Source organism: Odontesthes bonariensis, chromosome 8 (genome assembly GCF_027942865.1).
Source record: "Odontesthes bonariensis isolate fOdoBon6 chromosome 8, fOdoBon6.hap1, whole genome shotgun sequence".
In the NCBI taxonomy this organism is placed as follows: Eukaryota; Metazoa; Chordata; class Actinopteri; order Atheriniformes; family Atherinopsidae; genus Odontesthes; species Odontesthes bonariensis.
In genome coordinates, this window is record NC_134513.1 from 32,595,565 (window position 1) to 32,614,562 (window position 18,998).

General features: G+C 42.9%; 1 protein-coding gene across 5 annotated transcripts in view; it reads right to left on the minus strand.

Annotated features, from left to right (window-relative positions):
- The window catches only part of nav3 (neuron navigator 3), a 201,475-nt gene extending 185,386 nt beyond the window's left edge, over positions 1 to 16,089 (minus strand). For all 5 annotated transcript variants that reach the window (XM_075472210.1, XM_075472215.1, XM_075472212.1 and 2 more), the window contains exon 1: positions 15,603 to 16,089. In XM_075472210.1, coding sequence (XP_075328325.1) covers positions 15,603 to 15,869 — 267 coding nt within the window. In that variant the 5' untranslated portion in view covers positions 15,870 to 16,089. The remainder of the gene's footprint in view (positions 1 to 15,602) is intronic.
- Positions 16,090 to 18,998: the final 2,909 nt, after the last annotated feature.

An 18,998-nucleotide genomic window follows, 5' to 3' on the forward strand; every position in this document is an offset into this window, starting at 1 on the left:
GGGTGGTGGTCCCCCTCTTTAAAAAGGGGGACCGGAGGGTGTGTTCCAACTATAGGGGGATCACACTCCTCAGCCTCCCTGGTAAGGTCTTTTCGGGGGTACTGGAGAGGAGGATCCGCCGGATAGTCGAATCTCGGATCCAGGAGGTGCAGTGTGGTTTTCGTCCTGGCCGTGGAACAGTGGACCAGCTCTATACCCTCCGCAGGATCCTGGAGGGTGCATGGGAGTTCGCCCAACCGGTCTACATGTGTTTTGTGGACTTGGAGAAGGCGTTCGACCGTGTCCCTCGGGGACTCTTGTGGGGGGTGCTCCGGGAGTATGGAGTGCCGGACTCCTTGATATGGGCTGTTCGGTCCCTGTATGACCGGTGTCAGAGTTTGGTCCGCATTGCCGGCAGTAAGTCGGACATGTTTCCTGTGAGGGTTGGACTCCGTCAGGGCTGCCCTTTGTCACCGATTCTGTTCATAATTTTTATGGACAGAATTTCTAGGCGCAGCCAGGGCGTTGAGGGGGTCCGGTTTGGCGACCTCAGAGTCGGGTCTCTGCTTTTTGCGGACGATTTGGTTCTGTTGGCGTCGTCAGGCCGTGACCTTCAGCTCTCACTGGAGCGGTTCGCAGCCGAGTGTGAAGCGGCTGGGATGACCATCAGCACCTCCAAATCTGAGACCATGGTCTTCGGCCGGAAAAGGGTGGAATGCTCTCTCCGGGTCGGGAATGAGATCCTTCCCCAAGTGGAGGAGTTCAAGTATCTCGGGGTCTTGTTCACGAGTGAGGGACGAATGGAACAGGAGATTGACAGACGGATCGGTGCGGCGTCTGCAGTGATGCGGGCTCTGCATCGGCCCGTCGTGGTGAAGAAGGAGCTGAGCCAGAAGGCGAAGCTCTCGATTTACCGGTCAATCTATGTTCCTACCCTCACCTATGGTCACGAGCTGTGGGTAGTGACCGAAAGAACGAGATCGCGAATACAAGCGGCCGAAATGAGTTTCCTCCGCAGGGTGGCTGGGCTCTCCCTTAGAGATAGGGTGAGAAGCTCGGTCATCCGGGAGGGGCTCGGAGTAGAACCGCTGCTCCTCCGCATCGAGAGGAGTCAGATGAGGTGGCTCGGGCATCTGGTGAGAATGCCTCCTGGACGCCTCCCCGGTGAGGTGTTCCGGGCCCGTCCCACTGGGAGGAGGCCCCGGGGAAGACCCAGGACACGTTGGAGAGACTATGTCTCTCGGCTGGCCTGGGAACGCCTCGGGGTCCCCCCAGAAGAGCTGGAGGAAGTGGCCGGGGACAGGGACGTCTGGGTCTCTTTGCTCAAGCTGCTGCCCCCGCGACCCGATCCCCGGACCAGCGGAAGATAATGGATGGATGGATGGAGTATTTGTGTCTTGGATATTCTTGACATGGAGCATCTGGTGCACACAGGACTCACCTCCCAGTCCCATAAGATCAGCCTGGCACATACATTTATACCTCTGCCCTCACTTCATTTCCTCTCCTTCTGCTAGTGCTCTCTCAAAATGTATGGCATGGCACCAGCTGGAATCTCTAGGGTAATATTTAGTTCATTAAATCATGGCAGACAGCAGTGTCCCTGACACAACTACTACTATTCGTTATCTCCTCTCAAGCACAAACACTTCCTTCCCACCATCACAATTTCCTTCTACCAACATCCTCAACCCAGCCTTCTAAGTATCTTACCTTAGTGTGTCTCTTCCGTTTGGGTTTGTGGACAGCTGAAGGTTTTCAACCTCAATGGTACTTGCATCTGTTTCCAATGCAATGGGTCTTGTGCCATTGCTCTCACATTGTCTTTGATTATGTACATAAAAGAAATCGTGCTTCTATCAGCAGATTTTTTTGCCAGTGGAATTTCTATTTCCCCGAGATTGGAATGACTTCCCCTTTCCTGTTACAATCTAATGTTGTATATGATTTTTCTCTGATGTACCTTGAATTAGTCTCTCAACATGAAAAAGTTCCTCCCTCACTCAAATTGCAATCTGTGTTCTCTGCAAACTGAGATTTTTAGTCTTCAAATTGCACAGTTACGTATGCTTCAACAAAAGTACAATAGACAGCTTCCCATTTCAATTAAAAGGTAGGCAAAACGTCTGCCTCTGACAGATGGAATATCTGATCCAATCTTCTCGTCAGCCAACTGAGAATGAGTCTTTTCTGTTTGTTGTGTCAAGTTAAACATCAAATTTATTAATTTATTAAGTTCAAGCCCATTTTTTTTCCCTTTTTCTCTTCTTAAAAAGGTGCTCGTCTCAAATAGGCTCTGCTGAAATTTATACATGTATTTTTTTTCAGAAGTACCTACTCCGGTACATTTTTCTCTCTTAAATGAGGTCTGACTGAAGCAGCTCCTGTTGTCAAAACATGGACAAAGGCACAGTTTACTTTATGATAAAAACTGCCGGCTATGTTTTGCTGTGGAAGGTAAGCATTGATCTTAAACATAGTCTGGCTTCATTATGCTTTTAACAAAAAGGTTTCTGGCATAACTCCATGCATCCATGCCGACATCAGCGTTGGACAGTAGCAATACAAAAGGTACTTGTCTTTCATCTCTTCAGGGGCAGCTGACTTGGCCGTACAAGCTATTGGCAAATGTCAGCATGCGGAGCCTCAGTACTGGGCACAAGGAACCTCTTGTCCTCTCATTACAACTCCAGTACTAAGTCTCTTTAGGGATAAAAGCAGTAAAGTAAAAGAAAATGAGTCTCTGTAGCCCTTCTTCATCATTTCAGGATTTGAAAGGACAATATTTGCCCATTTGCTCAAACTTTCTTGACCAGGGAAAACTTCCCCTACAGGCTAATTGCATGATCCCAACACTCAACCTATAAATCCTTTGTTGATGCAATGACCTTCCAATGCTGACACAGACAAAGATTCCCTGTATATGGAGCTTAACTCGCTACCATGTGAGGAGGGCAACTGTGCAACAAGACTATGCTGAAAAGTAGGCATTGTAAAAAATGCTATTCATTTGCACGAATATGCAAAAAAAGAGTTCCCTGTCTGACAAGGGAAAAAGATCATAGATAAGCAGACTCGCATTGGGTGAACGCTTTGGTAATGTTCCCCTTATTATTTTAAATTAAACTCAACATTGATTGTTTAAGTCACAAAAATCAAGACTGTTGGGTTGGGAAAGGAAATGATCAGAGTTCTAAAAAAGCCTCAGTGGATGCATCAACTAGAAAACCCAAGGTTTTTAAAAGCTAGTATGAGCTTTCACTGGGGAGTAACAACAACAGCAGCCAGTAAATAAAACCAAACTCCAATGTCTGTTGGGAGACTTTTGCTGTGAGAAAATGCACTCTGATCCAAACAGCAGAGCTTTGTTGAGCATGTAGGGAGGCCAGTGGAGAAAGAAAAGACAACATGAAAAAGCAGAGTGGAATTAGATTTCAGCTTCCCATGAAGCTCTTAAGGGCCAATAGTTCAAGTTTGGCACTCATTAATGGCAGGGTTAACTCACTTTATGGGCAAACAAAAGACTATAGCCAATTTAGCCAAATTTAATGGTCGAATATAGGCCTATCATAGATATATAGGCAAAATTATTTACAAGATGTGCCAGTGAGAAAATGTACTTTTCAGAACATACCATGAATAAAATGGTTTTTGAGCTGATTTTGAATGTATCCATAGTTTGTCCAGGAGGGTGTGTTCTGACTTGATTGACGACATTCTCCAGCTGGGCAGAATACACTGAGAAAGTACACCGAACAGCCTGAGATGTGGAGTCAAGCTGCGTTTTCGCAGTAAGGTCTGAACTAGTTCATTAGATACGCAAAGGAAAGTTAACGAACAAGCACAGTTTGAGACTGCATATTGTCCCTTCACCAGTGCTTACAAAAATCCAAAACTCTGATCTGGATTAACATCAAAAGCTAATCACTTCTAAATTGAAGCATGGCCCCTCGGGTTCAATTTTCAAACTAATTAAGCCAAGGCCATAGACTCATTGGTGGAGATAATTATCTCCATTATTTTCCCCTTTCATGAAAGTAATACAAATTCTAACCCTGTCCCTGACTACCATAATGTCACTCAGTCTTTAAAATGATGAGACATGCTGCTCAAAGGTAAATAAACATGTAACCTAGCTGACTAGCTAACATTGTAGCTACTTTCATACCTAGTAGGCTAACATATGCATATGTATTCAAATGGGATTATGTATTCGAGATTATTGAGCTCTGTTTAGCACACCCTTCAAACAAGTTTAGTTTTCCACCTCTGGATTTAAGCAAACCACTGCTGCACTCATTCATTTTGACTTGGCAGCATGAAACTATGAGTTCATTTTTCTGACTTAAAGACGAGAGCAAAATTATTGTATAATTGGTCAAATAATTACCAGCAACATTTATTGACTGCCTTGTGACATGACAAACATGAACACACATCACCTACAGTAAGTTATAGGGCTAGAAATCAAGTCCAAGTGCTTCTTGCTGTGAGAGAGCAAAAATCCATCCACGACTGAAAAACTCCTTTGTAATTTATTTTACTATAAAAGACCCAATTTCATTTCATTACATATACGCATAGACATAGACATGCACCCACAAGGCTCCAGTTGCAGCTTTGCAACATGCAGTTTTACACTCCATTTACTGTTACCAAAAGGCCATGGACACACTCAATGCTGCCAGAGTGCTCTACAGACTGGCCAGAGGTTAGGAGGCTGATGCATCACTTAAGCCTGGTTTATAGTCAGTAACGCAAGACGCAACGCAAGACGCAACACAAGCCCTTGCGCGGTTGCAAGCCCCCCCTTGCGTGCTTGCGTGTGTCACCTCAATTTACTAAACTTCACGCAAGACGCGAGCAGAGCTATAGAGTAGCCACTCTGGACGCGAGCACAAGCCACTATCTACATCACATCCGGCAGCGTGTTCATCTTCCGGTTTCATCCCCTAATAAAAGACCGCTGTTTTCAAACGCCAAGGTAGAAAGTGAAGAAGAAGAAGAAGAAGAAGAAGCATGAATCCCATAGACATAACATATATAATATATTATGTCTATGATGAATCCACTCGAAGAGAGACTTGCCGAAGAGATCCTGGCGGTGAATTTCCTTTCATCGTAGTAGGCTTGTCATTGAAAAAACCCGCTACTCCACCTACTGTCCTGGCGGTGAATCGCCACGCAGCACACGCAAGCTCCGGCAAAGCTAAATGAAGCATAAACGTCTCGAGCCATTAACACAAGCGCAAGACGCAAGCGCAAGGGCAGTTAAAAGAAGTATAACTCAGCCTTAAGTCAGCCAATGACCTCATGACTGTGTCATGATCTCCATGGCTGCCTAATTCAGCATCATCGTCCTGCTACTGTAACCTCCAAAGAGATTCGTATAAGTGTGTCCAACATCACAAGAACCATCAGGAGAAAAAGGCCAACTGACAGCTTGTTACACTATAACCATGTTTTAAAATCAGACTTTAAATGTTAACATTGTGTTCTCATACTAAAAGATGATGCTGACACATAAGTAAAGGGGAATAAAGTGGTTTGATCCAACCGAGGCCACCCGTGTTAAACAAGCACACTTGGTGCTCAAAGGTAAATTGAATAAAAGGTGCCAAATGCTCGTGAGAAACCCCTCAAATGGCAATGTTGCTGAGAGTAAACATAGGGAAATATATGAGAGAGTGATGATACCCATTTGGCATTTTATTGGCTCTTACATAAGGCTTATACAGACACGAATGCAGAAAAATAAGAAAAACTCACAGGTCTGGATTGGACATAAAAAAAAGCGGAAAAATAATGAGAACATAGATGCTGGTTGTGGGTAATGATGAATCTAAATGTGAGGGCTAACCGCTCCAAAAAAACATGTGTGCTCACCCTGTTAAGAGCCCAGTAAAAGCTTGTGCCAAGGGAGGGTACAGCAACAAACCACCACCCAGAGCTTTTCATCCCACCATCTGCATCTTAAAGGGATAATCCGGAGTAAAATGCACTTTAGATCAATTTACGGGATGATTGGGAGTACATACGTTGAGTTGACATCAAAATCATGTCATTCGGATGTGTTTTGAGAATTTCGATTTGACCGTTTTTAGCCAAAAGTCGTTAGCCTGGAAGTGAGAGGGGCATATCATTTCGCCGCTACAAAACGCTATTTTTATACCTCTTCTACAGCTCCAAACAACATAACATTTACGTGGTAGTGAGTAGAGGTTCCCTAAAGCCAAACCGAAGTGTCCCGAGGTCTTCATGTGGTCGGATAGAGAGTCCAGAATGAATTTAATCAGGCCAGTACCTGCTCTTCTCTGCTGCTCAATCAGAGCCTCTTCCTTCAACAGGAGGCTACCTCACGCGAGACATCACGTCACGTGAGTCCGTAGGAGTTGATTGCCGAGTGTGGAGTAACACGCTCTGGAAATTCACAATTTCGTTGCCGTTTTTTTTACAAACATAGTCCAGTATTTCTTTCGAAAGTGAAATGAAGTTGTATGCAACAGCAAAGCCTAGCTTACTAACAGGTTGGAATTTTGAAATGTCACGTGACGTGATGTCTCGCGTGAGGTAGCCTCCTGTTGACGGAAGAGGCTCTGATTGAGCAGCAGAGAAGAGCAGGTACTGACTTGATTAAATTCATTCTGGACTCTCTATCCGACCACATGGAGACCTCGGAACACTTCGGTTTGGCTTTAGGGACCCTCTACTCACTACCACGTAAGTGTTATGTTGTTTGGAGCTGTAGAAGAGGTATAAAAATAGCGTTTTGTAGCGGCGAAATGATATGCCCCTCTCACTTCCAGGCTAACGACTTTTGGCTAAAAACGGTCAAATCGAAATTCTCAAAACACATCCGAATGACATGATTTTGATGTCAACTCAACGTATGTACTCCCAATCATCCCGTAAATTGATCTAAAGTGCATTTTACTCCGGATTATCCCTTTAAGGTTGGTTTGTGTTTTATATTTATTTATCAGAAACACTGAACAGTCGTCTATAAATGTAACCCACTGATGGGTGACTGATGCTAATTCTCACATGGCTTCGGACTGAAAAATGCAATCATTTGAACTGGTCCTTTTACACACATAAAATTAATGAGGAATAAAAAGTACTACTTTAAACACATTTTAAACTTCATTATGATACAATGGAAAGTCTGAGTGTTGTAACAAACCTGTCAAAAAAGCATCTAAAATTATGTATTTTAAGGGAGGATCTAAGTATTTACGTATGTAATATCTCTCATGACCAAAAGCATATGATTTGTTATGGTTGGTGTTTCAAGTCAGGTCTCTTTTTTGATAAATATTAGCTTGATCTGAAGAATCTTAGCTTGAAATTGAATTTTTTTTTTCCAAATTGCAGCTGTTCAAAATGCAGGACCCTTTTCAAAGCGCTATAATGTAACTGCCATTAACACAGCCATTAATAAAAGCTTCAATTTTTATTCGTGCAGGCAACGACTGCCTGAAGTCTGGCACCAATGAACATTAAGAAATGAGCCTTTGTGATTCTTGGTAAGGCTTAATGCAGCTGCCTTCAGTTTTGTTTGTTTGTGGATTTTTGGATGCTGTGACTGGATGTTGTGAAGGGGTTTTACTTTACAAAGGAAATTGTCCTGTGATCATCCACCATTGATGACTCCCTGGGACATCCAGGTGTTTATACTTATCAGAATTTACAAGCTTATTTTTTTCTCTCCTATTGATTTGACCAAATTAAATATTCCTTCTTTCTCTCTGATGCACTTGTTTTGCTTTTGAAGCCTAAAGATTCACTTTGTTGTGGGCTCAGAAGAACCATCTCTGAAATAAAAACACACTGTATTAACATACTTTATTATTATTTTTACATTCATTTTGCTGACACTTTTATCTAAAGCAACTCACAAGTGAGGAACACCACATGTTCAGCATTTTGCCCAAGGATACTTTGACATGTAGACTGGACATGTTGAGGATTAAACCAGCAATCTTAGGGTTAAAAAAACAACAATTCTACCTCACATACAGACCTTACCATGAACATCAATTTCAACCCTTGGATGTAACTCTTTTTATGTTTAAATAGAACTACTTGCAGGTGAGAGCGACGTAAAAAAAAAAAAAGAACTGGGGAGAGAGAGGGAGGCAGAAAAGAACAATGACTGTTTAAAGGTTGTGTGGGACTAATCTCGGGGTCTAGAGAGTGTGAGCATGGAGGTCTGTTTTGTTTGTCTCCGTGTTAGCCATGCAATCGACCACGGCATAACCGGGACAGTCTGCCAGGGTACATCCAATTTTTGGACATGCCATGAGATCAGTGAGCTGTAATTTCTAAACCTTTCTTAAAATTGACTATGTGAACACATCAGATTAAACCTAAGAGTCTGAATACATGTCGATTAAATAAAGTATCAGAATTTTGCCATTGCCCAAATATTTATGGACCTAGCCATGTCAAAATATATCTAAAAACATAACAATACATTAAAAATTTTGACAGTTTTTTTTAAACATATTTGTTTTTATCAGTCATGATTGAAAAAGGATTCAAATATAAAATCCTGCAGCCCACAGACACACAATGAAGCAACATACTGTATTTAGGTATATATAAGTGTACAGTCATAGCTGCTTCCCCGACACCCCTCGTCCCTCGGAAGTGCCAGGAATCATTGTAAACCCGTTAATAGTTGATCTACCGCTGCTGATACGTGAGCTGTGAGTCAGTGCCACAGAGACTCTGTGCGTGCCTAAAAACAACAAAGACAGAGCACTGGCTCTTGTTAGCATGTGTTATTAAATGCGTTAACATGTTTGCTCCCGGTCCATACATGGCTGGATATATTTGTCACGGGCTGCCTTGGTATACCCAGATGTTTCCCTCCAGCTGCCTTAGTCATGGTTTGACATGCTGCAGAGATGCAGGAAAGATTAAAAGAATGTACTGAAAAGAATAGGGAAGTAGAAGCGAAAGTGACCAACTCATTCAGCAGAGGGAAGGTCATCTGTGACAGCTGGAGGGACATAAATGGGCCAGGTGTGTGTTAAATCTCCCCTGCTGCTTTTCTCATTAAAAATATCACATAGGAAAATATGGACTGTGAAAAAAGTTAGTAGGAAGGAGAGAGAGTGGTGTGGGGGTGGGCAGGGAGGGTAAAGTTCAAAGGAAAATACCAGTAAGAGAGTAAGATGGGATGGAATAAGAAAAAAGTTCCAGTCAGGACAGACAGAAAAAAGCACTCAGAGGCAGGCTGGGACTGGGAAAGAACAGAAAGACAGTGACAGGAGACGGAGTGGAAAACCAAATTACTGGAAAGAAGTGAAAAGGAGGGATTCAAGTAGAATAAAGGAGCGACAGAAGAGCATGGTAAAGAAAACAGAGCAGACAGAAAATTGCTGCCAGACAACTGAATTGAGACAAATGACAGAAATCTGGGGTCAAGATGATCTACTACTGTCACATGCTCAAAAGATTGCTTGTATGAGACTGTGTTCTTGAGTGGGTCTTTACATTGCGCAACAGTGGAGAAAATTTGACTTCAGGGCATCATTTGTGTTGAAACAGACCTCTAAATTGAGTTGAGATTGGAAAATTATTTTGACAGAAAAAGTTGGAATGTAATTTTCAAGACGTAGTTGTGAGACAAGTGCACAGCCAGCAACTGGTTAGCTTAGCTCAGCAGAGACTGAGGAAAGACCTTGCTTAACTCTAGTTGGAGTTTTTAGAAGAAATGTAAAAAGTCTGATCTCTAATCTTGTAAATGTATCCATTAAAAACAGATGGAACATACTGTTTGAGTGTACCTGAACACGTGGAAAGATTGTCTCAGGTCTGAATGGGTTAAGTGTGGTAATCTTCACTGTAAATGTCTCATCTGTGCCATTTGTCTACATAAATGCAGTCAAAACAGGTGAATTCCTTCAGGGTTGAACAAAAGTTCTGCAGGATTTTGTCAAGTAAGCAGCTGCAGCAGCATCTTTATATAGATACTGTCCATTAGTTGAAAAGTTCACTAATCCTTAAAGAATATCCAAGTCAAATATTGTTAATAACACAGAAGTGGTAAGGTAGGGCAGTTGTGTTTATTCTTCTTCGTTTTTATGATATTGTGTGTGTGCGCATGTGTGTGAATCAGAGAATATGCTTGTGTCTTACCAGCATTTCAATGGGGACAGGGTTTATCAGAGAGTGCAGTGCTGCCTTGTGCACGCAAACTTTAGAGAAACCATCACTGTACTTAGGGCAAGGGCAATATACATCACAGGGTCAAGTTTGTTAAGTATCTTTGAGTTAGGTAGTGAAGTTCCAACAGGTCAAATTCTGTAGATCTGGCACATTCACAAATGTTTGTCTCTTTCAGTGGCATCTTTGTTGGGTTTGCGCTACAAAACCACCAGGTTAGGCCTGGAGATTAAAAAGTTTAGGGTAAGGAAAGCATCACAGTTTGGTGGAGAGTAACACATCCTCACAATGTCTACTGCATGTAGAAAAATCTTGTTTTTTCAACTGAGGTGATGAGCCCCACTCCTTCACAAAAGGACACAAACATGGTTGGATCCACAAAATAAACTCACACTGACATACGTTACTTTGCCCCATCAGCAAGAATTGAAAGAGTCAATAAATGCAGTATATTTTTGTAGCTATCTCCCATTTTACCATGAGGCTGGGTTTTGTGGTCCACTATAAGGAAGACTCTTTGTGACTTTCTTCTTCTTCTCACAGTCATGAACCTGAACTCCTTTTGTGGTAAGTCTAACTTTTCTTGGTGTTTTGGAGTGAACACTGTGACTGTACTTCCAGAGCAGAGTATTTTTAACCGGTGTGGCTATACTGTAAACACCAGTCGCTCTGTTTGTTCTCACTCCAAGATTTAAACACTATGGCCGACAGCAGACTCCCAGTGGCACGGAAGGCAATGAAATACTGTGTCGGACAAAAAGCACAGAAAGAAAGAGGGAAACAGAGTATTGGAAAGCATAATATTGTCTTAAATATTTTCCCAACTTTGACCAGATGGTCATTAAGAAATCTGCCAATGCAAAAAATGTGAGTGAATCACATCAGTGGTAGCTGCTTCGTATGTTAAGATAATCTATTGTATTGCTTGGTTTAATTCGATAATCTCATAGTTCAGGATCATGTGTTAGACCAAAAATCCCTGCCGTGTTTCCAACTTGGATCAGGCAAAGTGAGTTGGAGCACTTTCCCCTGTTAACACATTATTTCTGATTGGCTAAACAGACCACAGACTTGTTGACCTTCAACTGCAATGCCGCTACAGCTGCAGGAACAAACTACTGCTGCGCAGCGACAAGAGCATTGTGACTTTGACAAAAAAGTTCTGACAAACATGGCTGCGTCCAATTGTTATGCATGCAAGCAGGTCGAATAAAGGCAGTCTTGCACCATGTAATATTGAAGTTGAAGAAGTTGTGGTTTCTTTTTCAAAATCCCATTTGTCCCTCTGTTTTGTATATATCTCATAAAGAAGATGTTCAAAGTGTTCCTCTGTCTAGTATCAACCAAAGCCACTTTAGTCACATCAAAGAAATTTAAAGAATCGCTCTGGCCTTCTCGGCTGAGAGAGGTGAAAATATAGCCACGCTGCTCATCTAGTCCACAGCGTTCACACCTCCCAAACAACAGCAACTTCTCTTCCAGATATGGAATTCGGCACACGACTCAGACCACCCATGGCAAGGGTACATTTATACACCCTCTCAGACCAGTCTTAACTAATGTTCCCCCCTCTGCTCGAACAAGTTAGCCCCCTCTCCCTCCCTCTACTCTTTGTGATGCTTCAGCAGTGTCACAGCCACTCTAAGGGTAGGACTGAGAGCTAAGTGAGAGCTGAGTGAAAGCCAAAGCTCTGACCACTGACGACCCAGACAACTATGAATGTCTCACTGCCCAAGTTCTTCATAGGTTAAAGAGGACAATGCACATCTGGTAAATTACGCTCAACTTTGTTAGGATCACTTTTAGACAGATGACCTAATGTGTGAACTCTAATGAGCCACTACAAAAAAGAAGACAAGAAGAACAAATAGCATAAGGCCCACCAAAAGAAATCAAATATTTGTTTACATTCTGCTCACTCAAAGTCAGTGGACCGCAGCCTTTATCCCTGGGCGGGGGGAGCCCCAACTCTACTTTTTTGTTACTCACTCAGATTGTTTCCTCGAGGTTTAACACAAGAGAGCACGAGATGCTCCAAACAAGAATATACACAGATATTCTGATTATTCTCTGCATTCCTTGGGGTATAAACCGTACACACACACACACACACAGAATGAACAGGATGGTTTTTTTTATGGTGGGTGAGTGCGTCTGGCACTTGTCTGCACTTCCGGTAAACACTTGTGTACTTTCCAGGATAACATTTCACTAAGATCAGAGAACAGCAAAAATAGCAACCTGTTACGGTCATGGCTTGTGTTTACAATGAACGGCATTTCTCAGATAAAGCAATGCTCACTGTTTCAAGAGGGACGTTTTTTCCCCTCAGAGAAAGTATGTCAGCTCAGGTGGACTGCAGAAAAAAATTCAAATGAGAATCAATTTACATCAAGTATGTTGTATTGCAAATACAATGCAATTACTTAAAGTACCGACCTATCTCTGTTAGCGTAAATGCCATTAAAAAAAAAAAGATATTGGGCAACATTGGGAGGTTTGAAGACAGGAAGCATATAGCATGAGATTAAACTCATTCGCATCGTTTGTGGATGACTAAGGATAAATCCAGTCAACATCATCTTTTCATACCTGCCAAAGACTTAATGAAAGAATGTGATGCAAAGTTCAGTTCCTCCTTAAGATCACTAAATTACCCCAGGGTATGTGATTTGGACAACTGCCAAAACTTTTGATGCACAAGATGATTCCATATAAAGAGTAGCAACACTAGCCCGGTCGACTCAAACCGGCGACTCGCTGCAGCCTGTCATCCCACTCTGCCACTGGCAGTGATCAATGTGAAGTGTCAGCATTAAGTACAACCTGAAGAGCAAACGTGTCACCTTGTTCTCATCTCCACCGAAGAGGATAAATGTGAATCCTTGACAGTTCCAAATAATGGACAGATTAGGGGCCACGGAAGAGTGCAGGCATTGCACAACACCCGCCGGGCTTACAATGCCACCTCAGAACTTGTAGGAACACAGGGAGCAAAAGTTAGGATATACGATGCAAACAGAATGTTAATGTATCTTTCACTAACGGCAAATACAGTAACTAAAACTTAAGATCTTCTGATACTTCTACACAATTGTACATGTTGAATCCATTATAAGAGATTCAAGTTTAACTTAAGTCTGATGAAGTAAATACAACAAAAAAAACAAGGCAACACGCTGAAAAACATGCTTATTCTTTGTAGTAAAACTACCATATGCTGAGAGAGGCATGACTTCTGAAAGGCTTATCCATGTATTCGCTCCATACTGACGGACACAGTTTGTGGAGACTCTTCTGAAATTAGGTGTAGTCTATTGTGTGATACATCCGTGAGGGATTATATGCTATAAATACTCAATGAATACAGCCACGACTAGCCCCAACTGATTTTGAATGTTATCCAGAATTAACCTTGTCTGGGAGCTTAATTGTGCCCTTTACACAACATTACACACCCCGGTAGCAGTCTACTACAGTTCAGTGCACTGTCTCTCGCAGATGGGGCCAGAGTGCTGCAGTCATTCAGTAAAAAGTGACACTTCTTTTACCACGATGACATCTGTTAAATATGAGCCTTTCAACCTGAACGGAGCAAAGGGTCCTCAGTATCAGGCTGTGCAGCAAATTGGATTTCTTAGAGGGGAACTTGTCTTATTCACTTGGATTTCATCTATGGAATTCCACCATAAACACCTTTCCATAGAAGAAAAATGACCTCTTCCTTTTGGTCTAGTAATAACCCCCTCATTTGTATATTTACTTCTTGATACATTTTTTGGATTTGTGTCATGCTCATTCTGCATAATTCGTCATTGGTCAAATGCACAGCAGATTCCTTCAACTTTGGGAAACACCACCTATGTTAGGATGTGTTTAACCTTGGGCAAACAAGCCAACACATGCTGGCACTATTGTAAATTCAGAGGTGGGGGTTGCATGTGCACAAACAAGCATGAACTCCTGTGTTGCACCCGTGCACACACACAGTCCCTCTCTTGATCCTCTCTGATAATGGGTCCAAACTAAACAAGGAGGGTTGGTTAATGTGTAGGTGTAATGACAGCGTTTGCTTCACCTTCAGTCCCCTTTTTCCTCTCAAAGCCATGTCAGTAAATGTCTTAAGGGACTACACAACACAATTAGACAGACTAATTACCCCCTCCATACCACCCATTCCTTACCAACACTGACAGGCTGGGGCAGGTAGGGGATTTTTTCCTGGTTATGAGCTTCCTAAAGACAGGGACTATATATGGGGTACGGATAGCACTTTCTAGGCAACTTAGTTGTTAGTAAGAGGCTCAAGTTCTGTAGGTCAGCAGCAATATGAGGGAAGGGGTCAGAGCCAGAGCATGCCTGGACAAGGGAACGAATTAAACATCAAACAAACAAGAAGAGTTTCCTGAAAGAATGTCAACAGTATTAAGTGAACTGTATACCGACACAAAGAAAAAAAGCATCCAACTCCAATCCAGTACAAGCTCTAACAGTAAATATAAATGGTAAAAGCTGCCTTAAAAAAAATGCAGTTGTCTTAGCATGCTAAAAATAAAGCTGAAGTTGCACGTTCAGCATCAGGTTAATGATGAAGCCCCCCACTCCCACTTTGCAGGACTCCTGCAGGCAAGTTGGACCCGGTCACAGACACGCTGGGAGAATTTAAAAGCAGCAGAGCTCTGACCCACACTTTGTCTGTGCTTCCCCTGGGTCATGAGGAAAATCGGTAGCTTTGTTCTGTATCAGAGGTTTGTGAACCAAAAACTAAATCAAGGTTAGAAAATAATTGTTTTGCTCTCTTTCAGTTTGTCTTGTATGTTCAGGGAGAACGAACGCCTGGTGGAGGGAGGAGGAGAGATCAACTGACCAAACAGGAAGGTTTCAGTTTGTGCTCTGACAGACGGCATGTGGGATGGGCTGTGGCGCTGCTAAAACTATTTGGCGGGGAGGTTTGAAAACTCCTTCCTCCTCAGCAGAGACCAAGCTTGCGCTCACTGTTGCAGCCTAAGAAAGTGAACCAAATACTTTTGAAAAGCAGAGAGAACAGCGCAGGTGATCTTTCTGAAATATGAAACAACATAAGAGACCAAATAAAAAGACCTAACTAAATACTTCATCGAACACAACTCCTGTCACCAGAACATACCAGAAGTAACTGCAGCATCACTGGACTCTAAGATGAGGTAAGATATAACCAGCAATTCATTACTCATCTAAATGCCCCTCTTAGTTGATGATTGAAAGCCAGTGACATCATCAAACTGTAGTGCACACGACTCATCGCTGTGTGAAACTCAGCTGGAGACACCTGCTCAAATCCAGAGGGCACAGAGAGAAAGACAGTCTCAGAGAGTGTGACATCGCTGGCTCTTTCATCCCTGACAGCTGTTTCTGTCACTATGCTGCCTGTACACAGACACACCAACCAAGTGTTCACCTTCACTAACCTTGCAGATCTTGCTCTCCTCCGTCTCTGCTCTGGACTTTCCTTCAGGCGTTCTCTCCTGCTGGAACTCAGACTTGACTGACAGTTGGCAGGAGAATCCTGGGGCGCCCTCGCTTGCCCTGAGCTGCTGCTGCTGCTGCTGCCGTGCCATGTAACCCTGCGAGGTGGCCGCTCTGACCGCACTGGGGATGGGGAGAGCGGTGTGCACCGGCTTGGTGCCCACTGCAGAGGGTTGCCTTAGCTTGGAAGCTACACCAACTACCGGCATTGTACTTCACCAGGCAAGAAAAATAATAACACTGCAGTGAGGGAGATACTGAAAAAGAACTGTGACGAAAGGGAAGCCAATTTGCAGTGTCTCCTTCTGATGTCTGGCACAAGGAGGAAAGAAAAAACAAAACAAAAACAAAAAGGAAAAGGAAAGGAAAAAACAGCAGCTGCCTCTCAGACTGAGAGGAAAGCAACTGCGCTCATTCTGTGGCCTGCAGCAGGCAGAACTCACAGAAACTGAGAAGGCTTCTCCTTCCTCCTGTTCATTCCCTCCTCCTTCTCCTCCCACATGCAACACAGCTCCCTCCCCTTCCCTCACTCTCACTCTCCCTCTCTTTCACCGTCAGAACTGCACCGCAGAGTCAGCGAGAACTGTTCAAGGGGGGGAGCGTGAACTCCTCTGGAAGGTACAACCACCACCAGCCGACATAACAGGGACCTGCCCGAGTGTGTGCTGATGATCAGGGGTAGAAATAGACTTTCCATCTATGTCTAAAACTGCTTTTGTCATTGAAGAGAAAAAAAATCCTAAAAATGTGAGAGGATAAAAGCTGTCAGAGCAACACATGATAAGGAGGGGGGAAAAAAAGTTTTTACAGACTGGAGTGTGCCTTTTTTGAGTGGGACTAGTGACTCACTGAGTACAAATTCACTGCGAAGATATACTCACTTGTTATTTGGATACATTTTTTGTCCTATCTGATTTAAAGGTAGGGTAGGAGATCCTGGATTTTGAGTCCAGCGAAGCTGCATTTTGAAAATACACAGGTAAAAAGTCCCAACCCTTTTCTTCACTTTCCCCCCGAAGGCACGCCTCTAGAGTACATGAACGCGCACGAGCACGAAGGTGCACGAGCGCTGTTCTGACAGCAAGCATCGATCGTTGCCGTATTTAGTATTTAGTATTTAGTTTATGCTAACTATACGTTTAATAATGCTAGGTGCTAGCCAAGCTGGCTCTAGTTTAGCTTCCTGCCAAGCTTCGTTCACGGAGCAGGGTACGCGCACAGGGGGAAGGAGGGGGAAGGAGGGGGAGGGAGGGGGAGGGAGGGGGAGGGAGGGGGAGGGAGGAGCAGATTGCAGTTTGATAGACGGCATCAGAATCCAATCATTGTGAACGGTCCGTTCACAATGATTGGATACTGATTTTCCTAGATTGTACGTTCTAGAGGCCACTAAAACTTTTCATATTTGTGTCAAAACTTTTAATTAATTGGTTGCAATGGGGGTGTGAAGAGTATTTCAAGCAATATGTAAAAAAACGTTCCAGAAAAAGATCCCCTACCCTGCCTTTAACTGAGAAGAGTCATGTGCCTCCTCAATTGCTTGATCATAAGAATCTGAACATTAAGTTAATGTCAAATAAGATAAATGTATCTGGCGTTGTAGAATTAGGAGGCAAGTGATACGATATGTGATCTTAGAAGCTTTCTGGTTTTAGTTTGTAGTTGAGAAGTATTTACTAGTCAAGCTTAGAGAAAGCTTTGGATGCATGCATTTAAAAATCAGGTGGAGAGCAAAATACCCAGAATGTATTGGCCAATATATCATCTCAAAACCACTGGCTACTGTCCTGCGCCAGATGTATTTTTAAGAACTTTTGAAAACTTTATAAAAGCTAAATTCATGCATTCAAACACTGATCAAAATATTAAGTCAGTTATCCTGATATCCACTGGCTCAAAGCTCAAAAATATTGGATTTTGCCTCAAGGGGCATAATCCTTATACTATTGCCGATATTGACTCGCAGAGTGAGTGTTACATTGTAATAAGTGGGCGTAGATAGTAACATTACACAGCTGTAATAATGAAGGGCAGATATAAATCTGTGTGAGTGGATTTCATCAAAGGATACAACTGACAGCAGCAGTGGGACAGATAATCTACAGCACATTTGGACTACATTAAACAAACCCAATATGACATGTCATTTTTTTCACCCCTTTTCCAAAGCATCCCTGCTCAATGCATGACATAAAAGGGAGTGAAAGTTTTATATGGTAAGGCTGCATCTGGTTCAGTTTAGAGAGGCAAGGAGATGTGCTGGAGTTAGAGGGGTACACTGCGGTGTCATGGCAAACCGGAACTTTTTAACAAAAAACACTGTCCAATAAAAAGAGCAGAAGAAAGGAAAGAGAACCAAACACAGGCCTTGTCCCACAAATGTGACCATACCACAATAATCACAGCCTCACAAATCAGGCCTATAGTCTCCTCTTTAGTGCTGTAGCTGGGCCTGAACTCTGACCTGTACAACTCAGGCAATCATATGTTAGGGCAAACAGCTCCTTGTGGGAACCTGTTAAGAGTGGCCTGATTATTTTACACACTTCTGCTTCCTTTTCTACTCAGTTTCATATGGCTTTAGTGCTTTGCCCTGACGCTGCTTTCCTCCACCCAGAATAGCACCAGCTATGCCAACATGTTTTCAATCATGCACCAGGGGCTATCATGACAGGCCTAAAACAACAGGATACCACGTGAATGAATGGCAGAAGTCCAACCCCAGCCGCTGCTGCTTGCCCAAGTGCACGAATATGAGCATACTTGGCAAGCATCCAACCTCCCAGGAGAACCTGAAACTGTTGGTACACCCATATCTTATGAGGTTCTGGGGTGCTTGATAGAAACTAGCTCACACCAAAACCTCAAAGAGATGTTGAGTGAACCTCTGACCTCAGTACTTAATTGCAACATAACAATTTGTGGGACTCAGGACATTTTAGGTACCTGCAAGTAAAAACGACTTCTGTTGTAATATAGTGCTGAAAGTTCCTCAGTCAAACAACAGGGATATTCCAAAATCAGCAAGCAGATCTCAGGTTAGCTTCCGTCAGCATAATTCAAGCCGGGCAGGTCAAAACCCTTATATGCAGGCATCCACTTCTCTGAAAATAGTGCTACAGCCAAGAGTGTCATGGTAGAAAAGTGGAGAGAACAGGGAACAGAGGGGATGTTGATAAAGGAAATTAAAAGCTCATTCTGTATGCTGAATTACTCGTTTGTAATGTCTATGTGATGTATTTGTAATGTCTAGAGAGGAAACTAATGCACTGAGCTACACTCAATTCAAATCCATTTTAAGATCCCAGTCCAGTGGCATTTCAAAGCATGCCCTTTTAAAA